This window comes from Balaenoptera ricei, chromosome 9 (genome assembly GCF_028023285.1).
Source record: "Balaenoptera ricei isolate mBalRic1 chromosome 9, mBalRic1.hap2, whole genome shotgun sequence".
NCBI lineage: Eukaryota > Metazoa > Chordata > Mammalia > Artiodactyla > Balaenopteridae > Balaenoptera > Balaenoptera ricei.
Window position 1 is genome coordinate 104904592 of NC_082647.1, and position 12407 is coordinate 104916998.

The 12407-nt window shown below is 58.4% G+C and overlaps 2 protein-coding genes across 5 annotated transcripts in view; both read right to left on the bottom strand.

The window, feature by feature from the left end:
• Nucleotides 1–3604: 3604 nt before the first annotated feature.
• On the bottom strand, nt 3605–6251 carry MYL7 (myosin light chain 7). 2 transcript variants are annotated; one of them, XM_059932899.1, is made up of 7 exons: nt 6061–6251; nt 5715–5828; nt 5453–5528; nt 5019–5123; nt 4526–4604; nt 4265–4313; nt 3605–3778 (listed from the first exon to the last, which is right to left on the bottom strand). In XM_059932899.1, the coding sequence occupies exons 1-7, from the start codon at nt 6061–6063 to the stop codon at nt 3677–3679; spliced, it is 528 nt and encodes a 175-aa protein (XP_059788882.1). In that variant the 5' UTR covers nt 6064–6251; the 3' UTR covers nt 3605–3676. The 2 variants fall into 2 exon arrangements, with proteins under 2 accessions (XP_059788882.1, XP_059788880.1); XM_059932897.1 differs by lacking the exon at nt 3605–3778 and having other exon boundaries at nt 4086–4313.
• A 1903-nt stretch (nt 6252–8154) lies between these two features.
• GCK (glucokinase) overlaps nt 8155–12407 on the bottom strand; it is a 56067-nt gene continuing 51814 nt past the window's right edge. For all 3 annotated transcript variants that reach the window (XM_059934231.1, XM_059934232.1, XM_059934233.1), the window contains 4 exons: nt 11604–11787; nt 10295–10450; nt 9509–9742; nt 8155–9250 (listed from right to left, as the gene is read on the bottom strand). In XM_059934231.1, the coding sequence (XP_059790214.1) occupies nt 9106–9250; nt 9509–9742; nt 10295–10450; nt 11604–11787 (719 nt within the window). In that variant the 3' untranslated portion in view covers nt 8155–9105. The remainder of the gene's footprint in view (nt 9251–9508; nt 9743–10294; nt 10451–11603; nt 11788–12407) is intronic.

Below are 12407 nucleotides of genomic sequence, written 5' to 3' on the forward strand. Positions count from 1 at the left end.
CCCAGCACGGTGCCTCCCTCTGCATCTCCACATTCCTGGCCTTTCAGACCAGAAGAGTCTAGAAGGCTCACTGCAAAGGAGAGGCAAGTGTATGTAGACCTATTATTTACTAGCCTCTCCAGCGTAACTGCATCCTTGCTGCAGTGAAATCAGAGCAAAGCACCGACACTGAGATCTCTCGGATCCTCTCAGTCAGCCTGCTGGGAGAGGGCCTGGACCAGAGGGTGGGCGAAGTGGGCTATGAGGACAGTGACAGCCCACCAGGCCCTGTCGGCTAATTCTCCGGAGAGGCCACATCTTCTGGAGAAGCAGATGGATCGCAGATGTCTCATGCCAGGGCAGAACTGATAAAAGAGCCTGTCTCTAACTTTATCAGTGGTGTCAAAATGGCTAAAGAAAGAATGTGAGCCCTGCCTCTGAGATGGGGTGGAGGCAGGGCAGGGACTGGGGCCCGGGCTGGGGGCTGAACAGTCTCAGGGTAAAATTAGAAAATACAGCGAACAGGGGCCTGGACCCACCCTGACCATGCGCCGCACACCTGGCCAGCCCGACGAGGCCACTCTGCCCCCACCCTCCCATCCCCCCACTCCCCACCCCCTCCAGCGAGGCTGAGGCTCCGGTGGGATGGAGCTTCAGGCGAAGCTGGGGTGATAATTCAAAAAGAATCTCCTGCCAACCCGGAAAACCTCTCCACCAAAGTCACAAGAAAGAAGAGAGATGCGTTACTGAATAAGCACGAAGCCAGGACTCTGTGCTCGTCACAGAGATGGCAGAGCAGGAAGTAGTCTCACCCCTTTCATGCCAGTTCAACCCATCTGTTCTCGTCCTCAAGAGAAACAGAAGCCAGTCCTGAGTGAGAGGCCTGACAGCACTGTCCGTCACCCAGCTCACCCGCCGCCCACCCGCCCCGCCCCGCCCCGCCCCACTGGGGCTGAGGGGGCCGCCTGCGTTTGCTAACTGCCTTTATCCGGAGGAAAAGCAAACTTCTCATCTCTTTACAACTGGAAGCAGGCTTGCAAGCCAGGCCATAGAAATCAGGCTCCTACCGCCCAGGGCATCTGGGCGAGGGGGGTGCAACCTCTCTCCAGAGAGATGCCCCCAGGTCCTTGGGAGACGGTCCAGCGTTGTCAAACTGGCAAGAGCCTGATTTAGCTTTTAAACAGATTTACGCACACACAAAAAAAAAAAAATAAAAAAAGAAGGGAAAGAACTTACAAGTTTTCTAAAGGAAATGCTCTAAGGAAGGGGAGGAAAGTGTTTACTTTCTTTGCATCAGGGAGTATTAACTTTGTCTCATTTTTAATTTGCATTTGCCTTTACAGCCATCTCTGCTTGCACCACTCAAAGCCCAAGGGACTCAGCAGCACAGCGGGCCGGCCCTGGCTCAAGGCCCTCCTGCGAGTCTTACGGAGGACCCTAGCCTGAGAGACAGCTGCTCCGCGAGCTCCGAGGAACTGCTCTGAAGAGGAAGGGGAGAAGCCAGTTTACATACGATTTTTTTGGCCAGGAAATACGTGTAGTCAAGCGTACATCTTGGTAAAAGATTACTCCTAGTCACAAAGGACAGACATCTCAAGTGAATGATTCTAGTGCTTTTCAACGTATGGGAAGATGCAGGAATCTGGGGTTATTGGAATCCTTCCTGAGATATGCATCTAACTATCTAGGGCCGGTTATCCAAAGCACAGAATGCTCCCTCCTGTCTTCCATCCGGATGGTGGGCGACTGCAGTGGGCTGTGACTTGTAGAACTGGGTGGTGAACGACGCTTTTTGTTCTTTGTTCGCATACCCATGATCTTTTTGGTCCGTTTCAGAGTCTTTCACAACTTTTCCTTGAAGAGGCTTGAATTATAAAATCATCCCTTACTTCTTTTTTTTTAATTAATTAATTTTTAAACTTTATTCTTTTAATATTTGGAGCTTTTTATCAGTCATTTTTCTACAGTTATCATGGTTTATTTTATTTTAATTATTTATTTTTGGCTGCGTTGGGTCTTTGTTGCTGCGCGCGGGCTTTCTCGAGTTGCGGCGAGCAGGGGCTACTCTTCCTTGCGGTGTGCGGGCTTCTCATTGTGGTGGCCTCTCTTGTTGTGGAACATGGGCTCTAGGTGTGCAGGCTTCAGTAGCTGTGGCGCTCAGGCTCAGTAGTTGTGGTGCATGGGCTTACTTGCTCCGTGGCATGTGGGATCTTCCTGGACCAGGGCTCGAACCCGTGTCCCCTGCATTGGCAGGCGGATTCTTAACCACTGTGCCCCCAGAGAAGCCCCATCCCTTACTTCTTGAAATCAGTTTGTTGAACAAGCAGAACTCATGAGCTAGAATCATAACACCTGCTTGATGCTTGACCTTTGTTTTTGTTTTGTGTTAGTGTGTGGGTGTGCTGTGAGGCTTGCAGGATCTTAGTTCCCTGACCAGGATTGAACCCGGGCCCCAGCAGTGAAAGCACCAAGTCCTAAACACTGGACCGCCAGGGAATTCCCAACACCTGCTTGATCTTGTTCACCCATCTTCCCGGCAAGCATGCCGCGGGGGGTAGGGGGCAGAGTCGGGGAGGCTGCCTGCTCGCTGGATGAAAACTCAGGCAGTGCCATGACGTTTGTGATCACGAATAAGTAATAGAAAGCGCCATGATAACTTTAAATCTCAACGCTCAATGTAGTAATTAAAATTGCCAAGTCCCAGGTAAGCATCAAAACTGAACACCTCTCGGGTGAAATGCCTTTCCTCTTGCTTGCCTTCTGGAGGGAATGTGGTCAGTTCCTCCTTTCTCCCTCACCTCCTCCCACCTCCCCAGCTTGGGGATTGCAGCAGGGCCTGGAGGGAGGGGAGGAGGGGAGGCAGAGAGCTCTTACTCAGCGTTCCGGTTCCTGTCCAGAGAAGGAGTTCCTGTGTTCTGGGTCTTGCCCAGGTTCAAGCTGTCTCTCCCCACTGCCTCTTCCCTCCCCCTCCCTGCCGTGGGTGCTCTGGAGGTTGCCCTGCTCCCCCCCCCATTCCCCGGATGAGGCTGGGTGCCCCCCAGCTCCTGGTTTCTGTAGGTGAGGTGGGGAATGGGACACTAACAATGCCCTCCAGAGACACCCTCTCCCTCTCTCCGGCAGCCTGGTCCTTTCACCCCCGAGGCATGAGGCCAATTCCGGAGTATTTCCTTTGGAAGTCTGCGTATACTCCAGCCCCTCCTTTGGTGACAAGGCACCTCACCTGTTGTGTTTTCAAATGGGTCCCTCAGTGCCTTTCACACAGGGCCCAGCACATCACACGTGCGTGCAGAGAGGCCCACCTGAGCCCATGTGCAGAGATGGGGTCCCAGGAGGGCAGAGTCCCTGGGCCATTGGCAGATGTTTGCTGAGCAGAGGCCCATCGCATGGCTCGATCTGGGCCTGGTGGAGACGGGCATAAAGCTCTGGGTTTCCTCTCCTAGAGGAGTGGCCCTGGGCACCCTCGCAGGCCTCAGCGTCCTCATCTGTAAGCTGGGCACATCACGGTTCATATGTCACGGGACGGTGTGGGGTGAACGGAGGGGGCCGGTGAGGGCCGGGCTGGTTCTTACGGCGGTCCCCGTGGCTCCCCACCCCATCTGTCACAGACAGGCCACCATTGCGGATCTAATTCAGAAATAGCGTTTATTGAGGTGTCCCCACAGGCCGGCCCTGAGTCCCAGCCGCTGGCGCCTCGGGCTCACTCCTCCTTCTCGTCCCCATGGGTGATGATGTAGCACAGGGACTTGTAGTCGATGTTCCCGGCCAGGTCCATAGGCGTCAGGGCGAACATCTGCTCCACCTGGGGAGGCACTGGTCAGACTCCGCCCAGCCAGGGCGTCCTGGGGGCCGGTGCCTGTGACCCGAGGGAGGTCTGCGACCCTTCGCCCCGCCCCTGGGGCTGTACGCTGCCCCTTAGCATTTGCAGCCGGAGGTTGGGGCAGGAGCGAAGGGTGCCGTGGGTCACAGGGCCCACCCTGGCCACGGGCCCGGCCCCCCTCCCCCTCCCCCTCCCCCTCCCCAGCGTAGGAAACCTCTTCCAGATCCTGAGGTGCACTGCACTCCCACGCCTGGGCCTCTGCACACACAGCTCGCCCAGCCTGCACCCTCCTCCCTTTCTGATTCCATGTCCTTCACCCTCCAGATCCCAAGAGAGACGGCACCTCCTCCGGAAAGCTGGGCTCTAAGCCCACGAGGGCAGTGGGTCACCGAGACCTCCCCAGGGCCCTGCGGGGTGGGGGCCCTGCGAAGGGGCCTGGAGGGGTGTTGAAGGAGCCAGAGTCTTCACCTCGGCCAGAGAGAACTTGTCTGCCTGGGTCAGGAGAAGCTGCTTGAACCTGGAGGAGGTGGGGAGCAGTGGGGAGGGCCTGGCAGGGGCGGCCGATCCGGGAGGGGAAAATGGAGGCTCCCCTGGCCCAGGTGGCCACCCCCCCCAAGAGCAGAGAGGTCCCCAAGGTACAGGTGGCCACCCTCACAAGGGGACCCTCCGCCCTCCCTGCTTCCGTCCAACACGGTGCCCCCCGGCACTCGCCCTGCTGCTCCCACTTACTCGTCCCTGTTCACCACGCCCTTGCCGCTGGGATCAAACAGGCGGAAGGCGCTCAGGATGGCTTCCTCGGGGTCTGTCCCTGGGAGGCCGAGGGGGCCAGCTAAGCAGCCACACAGCCATCGTCCCGGTCCCACCCGGGAGGAACCCAGGGTGCAGGGGGAGTCCTCCAGTCCCAGAGAAGCGAGAGGCTGTTCCGACAGGAAGTGCCCCTCGGGGCTCAGAGGCGCCAGGACCGGCTGTCCTTCTGAGGTGGGTGAGCCTGGCAGGGAGACCAGGACTGGGAGCTGAGGGCGTATTTCCCAACCCTGAGACTCGGGCTGATCAGTGCTCATGGGTCTGGAATGCAGAGGTGGGCCCTACAGCCTCTGGGTGGGCAGGGCCAGGTACGGTATGGGAGGGGTCTGGGTGGGATTCAGGCCGGGTCCAGGCAGGGTCCAGGTGGGGTTCAAGCTCGCTGCCTGGCCAGGGGGATCCAGAGCTGCCCCAGGCTCACCGTTGAGCTTCTCTCCAAATAGTGTGAGGAAGACAGTGAAGTTGATGGGCCCCTTCCCTTCCTGCAGCATGGCATCTAGCTCCTCTTCTGGAACATTCACCTTCCCTGGTGGGGCGGGACGTGAAATGGACACAGGGACCTTGAGTGTCCCTGAGTAGGGCCTGGGCTGCTCCTCCCTCCTTCCCAGGGTAGAGAGTGAGAGGCAGCTCTGGGTGGGGGAGGTGAAGCGGAAGGAAAGTGTGATGGGGGAGGGGGTGTGATGGGGGAGGGGTGTGAGAGGAGGGGGAGGGTGAGCCGGGAGAAGAATACAGGCCGAGCGCTGCCTGTTGAGAGCCTGCCCATCCCCTCTCAGCGGGCTCCCCACAGCCCAGCAGCTCTGAGCAGGGACCCTGGTGCGAGCAGGGCAGGGCCGGGTGGGAGGTGGGCGCCCTCACCCAGCTGGGAGTAGGTCTCTCGGAGGTCCGACTTGCAGATGATGCCGTCACGATTCTGGTCGATGCAGCTGAAGGCCTGTGAGGTGCGGGCCACAGTCTCCAGGTGGGAACAGTCCCCACTCAGGGGAGGCGGGAGGTGGGGGCATCCTGGGTGGTGGGAGGAGCAAGGACAGGGGCCAGGACCACTGACCTACAGAGAAGAGGGGGGTACTGGGGGCAGGGTGCAGGACGGGTCCCAGGCTGTTGGGGGTAGGGCACTCACTTCCTTGAACTCCTGGATCTGGGCTTGCTCAAACATGGAAAAGACGTTGGAAGAGCCTCGCTGGGCCTGCTTGGTGGCCGCAGTCTTGCCCCGTGTCCCCGCCTTCCTGCTGGCCTGCAACACAGTGGGTGCGGAGGGGTCCTCTCCCCAGCTCCCCAAGGACTCCCTGCCACGGACCTCCCCAGAGCGTTCCCGGGAGAGCCCGGGTCAGGGTCCTCTTCCTGGCCCTGGAGACCGTCTCTCCGGGCCCAACACAGGCACAGAAGTCACTGGCTCCGCTCCCCCAGCCCAAAGGACAGCACCTGGGGGGCCGCTGGCCTTCAGCCCCCCCCCACCTGGCACTCACCATCGTCTCTCTCTGCAGCAGCCTAGTTGCTGCGAGGGGCCCACAGCCCCCTTTATGTCTCAGCCTTATCACCTGGAGCGCACCAAATAAGGACAGGAGGAGAGGATAGGCCCAAACTTGGCAGCCTCTGCCTGGGCTGGGGGAGGACAGGGCCCCCGAGCAGATTCCAGCCACGTTCCTGGCGACCTTCAGGCCCCCCCGACCTGTGACATCCGGGTGTCTACCCACCCTGACAGCAGCGGGTGAAACGCCTCCTGAGAGCAGAGTCGCAACTCTCACCACTCTCATGCTGAACGAGGGGGCCCCTGTAACCCCACCTGACCGTCCTTCCTGCAGTTCCAGCCCAGAACCCGCTCAGGCCAAGAGGACAGCAGCGGTGCGGGGGGCTGGCCCGGGGCCCCCACTGGGCTTGGGAGGGCAGTTGGTGGTTCTGAGGATGGTCTCTGGCCTGAGACCCCTGGGGATTCCCAGAGGTTTTGGTGAAGATGCTTGGCCCTGGCCTCTGGCCCCTCTGACCGAGGGGCAGAAGGCAGCCCTGAGCTGGCTGTGACCCCAAACAGAGCCTCCATGTGATGCTTTTGGAGCACGGAGCACTGCCTGGACCCCAAGCATCCCCTGGGATCCCCATGAAAGTGGGTCACGAGCCCTTCTTGCGGGGTTCAACCGCAGAGTGAGGGGCCCGGGCTCTGTCCTCTGTGCCAGAGCAGCAGCCTCGAGGCTCCTTGCGGGCCCGGGGCAGACAGGGGCTCCCTGAACCCGGAACAGGAGATGGCCCACCGGGGTGAGGAATGCAGGGAGGCCAGCTGGGAGGGCAGGGTTCTCATCCAACAGCCCCAACGTCCCTTTTGTATAGCAAGTAAGTATTTTATAACACCCCTTTTACTCTCCTGAAACGAAATTCATAGGCTATACAAGCTACCTCCATAGAGAATTGTAAAAAAAACAATACAATGCCCTGAACCATAACATGAAGGACAACTAGGAAATAATTTATGGTAAAATGAGATCAAATACTGTGGCTGAATGGTGGAACACGAGTACATTACTACTGATAATGAAGTCATCAGATGCTCACACAAACTTCTGATGCATAATTTAGACTCGAGAGAACTAAAGAGATCAGAAGTAATTCCACATGAGGCATACCAGAAAACGAGAGAGCATCTCAAGGAGGATGTGACAACTCAAAATCACAACTTTGGGTTAAGTTCTGAATAAAACAACACAGTTATTCCAGATTTGCTGGATAGTTTCTCTCATTGAAAAGTGAGTGGAATACACACTACTATATACAAAATAGATAATCAACAAGGACCTACTGTATGGCACAAGGAACTCTACTCAATACTCTGTAATAACCTATATGGGAAAAGAATCTGAAAAAGAATGGATATATATATATATATATATGTATAACTGAATCACTTTGCTGTACACCTGAAACTAACACAACATTGTAAATCAACTATAGTCCAATATAAAATAAAAATTAAATTTAAAAAAGATAACATCCAAAAACCTGAAAAAAAAGTGCGTGTATGTTAAAATCTTACAAATACGTGTTCATAAGTAACTGGTCTTAGGCCCTAGGCTTGGCTAACCTGAAATAGGCATTTCATTCAGGACCAAATTGGAAGGACCGCAGAAATCATGTGACTTCTTGTAATCCTGGCCTCCCACTGCAGTCACTGTCACAACCCAAGTGGCTCCAAGGATCCCCTGTTGAGACCGACCTGCAGCAGGACCAGTCCCAAGAACCAGCCGTCCCCCTTCCCAGAGCAACCCCACTCCTTCCCAGACACTGCCTTGGAGCTCTTGGAGACCTCAGAACCACACCCCCCATCCCACAGGCTGGTGGGCAGAGGCCTGGGCAAGTCCAGGACCTCTGACCACACCCCGCCACGCCACCCCATTCCTGTTCCTAAGGCCTGGTCTGTCACTCTTCACACTCCCCGGCATGGCTCTGTGGAGAGGATGGAAAATTCCAAAACACGCCTAGGCCTGCAGAGTGTCTGTGTACATGTGACCACGTCTATATGTTTATTGTCCCACAGTCTTATACACAGAGATCAAAGAACGGTGGACAAGGTCATGTTCTAAACTTTTAAAACTTTTAATTAAAAAAACCCACACAGTCCCAGGTTGGGCATGGAGAGGTTGGTGTGGTACATGGAGGTCTGGTGAGAAGAAAGAGGCCTGGGTTGTCCCTTGGGGGTGTGCTGAGTGCTGCTGGGGTTTCTGAGTGCCCAGCGCCGTGGGAGCCGAGGACTCGATCCCGGAGATGCTCCCAGGCCTGTCTGTGGGTAGGGGGACTCCTCCTCTTCCTGGGCCCCTCTGGGCAGGGGCTTTGGGGACTCTGTCTCTTGCACTTCCTGTGAGGGTCCATCCCAGAACCAGAAACCACTCAGGGATGGCAGGATGGGAGGGAAAAGGCTGCCATCTCCAGGCCTCGGGGTACCCACAGCCTCCAACATGGAGCTGGTCCCTTCCATTTCCCAGGCCTGGGTGATCAGCAGCTCCCCGGGGCCCCCTGTGGAACCCAGGTCTAGGTCTGGCCAGGTCATGAGGGCTGCCTCCCCATGTGGGTTGGGTTCCCAGGGAAACCAGGCCACAGTAGGGTCCAGAGGGCACCCCCTTCCCAGAGCCAGGGCTGAACCAGGCTGAAAGCTCCAAGAGGCAAGCAGTGCAGAAATGCAACAAAATCCTGAGTTAATAACTCCCTTCTGGGCCCTTGATTGCAGCAAGAAAGGCGAGGTACTTTGGGGGTTCTCCATTCCTGTTCATCTCAGCCCCCAACCCAGTCAGGGCCCTAGGGCTATCCTACCAACTGACCCTGAGAGAATAGGCCTGCCCAGGGCCTCACCGCATCCCCAGAGAAGCTCTCCCCATTTCCTGGGGTGACAGCGGGGATGGGAGGCATCCAAGGTCCTTACAAGGAGAAGCCTCTTGACTGGACCAGGTTGGGGGGACCTGTAGGGAGTGTGTCCCCTGGAACCCAGGTCTAGTAGCGGCCACAGTCTCCTCCTTGCCTTGCAGCCTTTATTCTCACTGGCCCAGCATGCAGGCCTTCTTACAGGCCACCGCGGAGATCAAGGCGGCACCCCGGCCGCTGCCCTCCTCCGACTCGATGAAGGTGATTTCACAGCTGGGCGTCAGCCTGCGCACGCTGGCGTGGAACCGCTCCTTGAAGCTGAGCAGGGGGCAAGCGGGGCTGCGGTTAGTTAACGCGCTGAAGGCAGGGCAGGGGGTAAGCCAAGGGGAACCTTCCCCTGAGTCTGTGGGCTTAGCGGGAGCGAGGAGATTAAGAATCCTTGGGACCTCGGAGAGCATCCGTTTCGGCCTGCATATCATAGATGGAGACCGATGCCCGGGCTCTGCCCTTAGGAGGCGAACTCACAAGAGGGAGGCTGGACCCGGCGGGGAGGTGCAGACGGCCGAGCGGGCCCACCTGGGGTGCAGCTTGTACACTGAGCCGTCCACGCCCACGGTGATGCGCATCACGTCCTCGCTGCGGCTCTCGCGCATGCGGTTGATGACGCCCGCCAGCCCCGCGGAGCACATGCGCGCGGCGCGGGTGGACACGCTCTCGCAGGCGCGGCGCACGATGTCGCAGTCGGTGGCCGACGGCCTCAGCCCCAGCGTGCTCAGGATGTTGTAGATCTGCTTGCGGTCGCCCGAGTCACTGCGGGGCGGGGACAGGAGGGCGTCGCGGGAGGGTCGCTTGGTCCCAGACCAGCCCGATCCCCACAGCGGCGGCCTCTTCTCCTCCCCCTGCCCACCTCTCCCAGGCAAAGCACTTTTGGGGCTCTGGCTAGCGAGCAGAGCGGGTCTGGCTCCGCCAGGGACCAGCAGTAATCTGGTCATTACTCCTCTCTCTAAACCCAGGGTTTCCGCCCTAACGTGGGTGACACTGCCGTGCCTCGGGGCTGTTGTGTGGATGAAGTGAGACGAGGTCCACAGCGGGTGGGGAAGCACACAGAGGACGCCTGGTCTCCGTCAGCTGCCCGACGGCGGGTTCCCCTGGGGGCTGAAGGCTACTCCCGCCGCCGTTGCCCCACCCCAGAACCTTATCCGGTCCTGGACTCCTGCCCCCTGAGTCCGGCCCCCTGACCTCACCAGGGTCCCGCCCCTGCCCTCTGAGCCCCGCCCCCACGCCCCGTGGGTCCGGGTCCAGGACCCCTCCCCGCGCACGCCACCACTGTACCCCACCCCTCGCCCCCGCGCGCCAGCGCACCTCTCCACCTGCGACACGAAGCGTGTCTCAAAGGCGCCGCGCGTGCGCAGCTTCTCCGAGGCCTCCCCGTGGAAGAGCAGGTTCTCGTCCACAAGCTTCAGCAGCACGAGCCGCACCAGCTCGCCCATGTACTTGCCTCCGATGAGCTTCTCGTACCTGGACAGAGAGCAGCCGGGTCATCCCCAGCAGGGAGGTCCCCACGAGCAGGCAGAGGCCAGCCACCCCCCCCCCCCCCCAGTCACGGCCACGAGGAGGCATGTGGGACGCTGTGACCACCCCCCGCCTTGGCAAAACCGGGTTCATGCCCGTTCCCGCATTTATCAACAGGGGCTTTGGGGCCTTGGGAGAACGCTCTACTGTGGGGCCTTGGTTCAGTCCCTCTGAGACCATCCTCAGGAAGGACCCTTGGGCCCACTTGGGTTTTCCCACAGCTGTGGAACGAGTGCTGTTCTCATCACCCAGTGTCAGTTGGGGAAGCTCAGGCTTAGAGCGGCTAGTGACCAGCCTGGGGCGGGCCTCTGCTCACTGGCTAGGGCTCCTAGGTCCCTGCGCTCCTGGAATCCACGGAGTTGGCCCGGTGGCGCTAGAGTCTGTAAACCTCCGTATTTTCATCTTGTAGTACATTGAATACTACCGACCTAGTAGAGGCTTATGAGAGCCCGAGAGGAAGCTCATGAAAGAATTAGCACGTGCCTGGTGCGCCGCAGAAGGCGGCTGATAAAGGAGAGCCCTGACTCAGGACAAGCTCTGGCTCTCCAGCTGTCCGCGAACCCGCAGCATCCCCCCAAATACTATGATTCATTCTGTGAACGTGTTCAGAGCTGTACTTTGGGGAACTCTGGGCTAAACCCAGTTAACGTTGCTGGGGGGCGTCTCAGAGCCTTCCTGTGCCAGGGGTCACCTGTCGGAAGCGAGGAGGTTCCCGCTCCTCTATCCACAGACCCTCTTTTTTTTTTTTTTTTTTTTGTAATCTTAGTTTGGCCACGCTGCGCGGCATGTGGGATCCGACCAGGGATGGAACCCACGCCCCCTGCAGTAGAAGCGCGGAGTCTTAACCACTGGGCCGCAAGGTAAGTCCCCATAGACCCTCTTTTTAAAGACTAATCCTTGGCATCTCTCACTGTTCCCGGTTCACAGAGGGGCACACGCGTACGAGCTGAAGGAAGAGAAGAGCCAGCTTACGAAGGGATTGTCAGTTTGCTTTTCCCCAGAGCTGTTTAAAAACAAGCCCATTATCTGCGGGCAGGCCCCATCTGCCGCCAGAGCGGGGCGGGGCCGGCGTGGGGGGAGGGCGAGGGGCGGTCCTTACAGCTGCTGGCCGGGGTTCAGGGAGTTCTCGTCCACCACACGGTCGTACTCCAGCAGGAACTCGTCCAGCTCGCCCGAGTCCCCGAAGGCACCCCACTCGGTGTTGACACACATGCGGCCCTCGTCCCCTTCCACCAGCTCCACGTTCTGCATCTCCTCCATGTAGCAGGCGTTGCAGCCCGTGCCTGCGAGAGGCCGCAGCGTCAGGCCCCACCTGGCGCTGCGCTTCCTGGGATGCCCCCCGGATGCATGGGTGTCATGCATGCCGCAGTGAAGATTCGGCTGGGTGCATCCCCCCGGCAGGAAGCCCCGTGTGGCCCTGTCTTCCCAGCTTCCTTGAGCCCTCCACCCCCAGCACTCCCTACATGCCCTGGAGCAAAGGAAACCAGCTCTCCCAAGAGCTGGAAGACCTGGGTTTGCGGTGTGACCTCAGGTAGATAAGCCCAACTCCCTGGGCAGTTCCTCTTCCCCAAGAGGGGTTGGTAACACCTACTCCTCCTATTACCTGGGTAGTTGAGAGAAGTGAGGGAAAGAACATGTGTCACAGTGCTTTGCCAATTAGAGATGGGTATGGGATGTTATGATTTTGTCTTGTCTATGCACCATCCTTGTGTTCTGGCACTTTCTAAGCATGTGTTTGAGCTTCTCTGTCCCAGGCTCTGTTGTGGGGAGGAGGCGGGCACCCAGAGGTGAGTAAGTCACAGTGTGGGCCCTTGGGAGCAGCACATGGGCCACTGCAGGCGGGCCTGGCTAAGGAATTTGTAATTTGTAGGGTCCCATGCAAAGTGAAAACATGGGGTCCTTT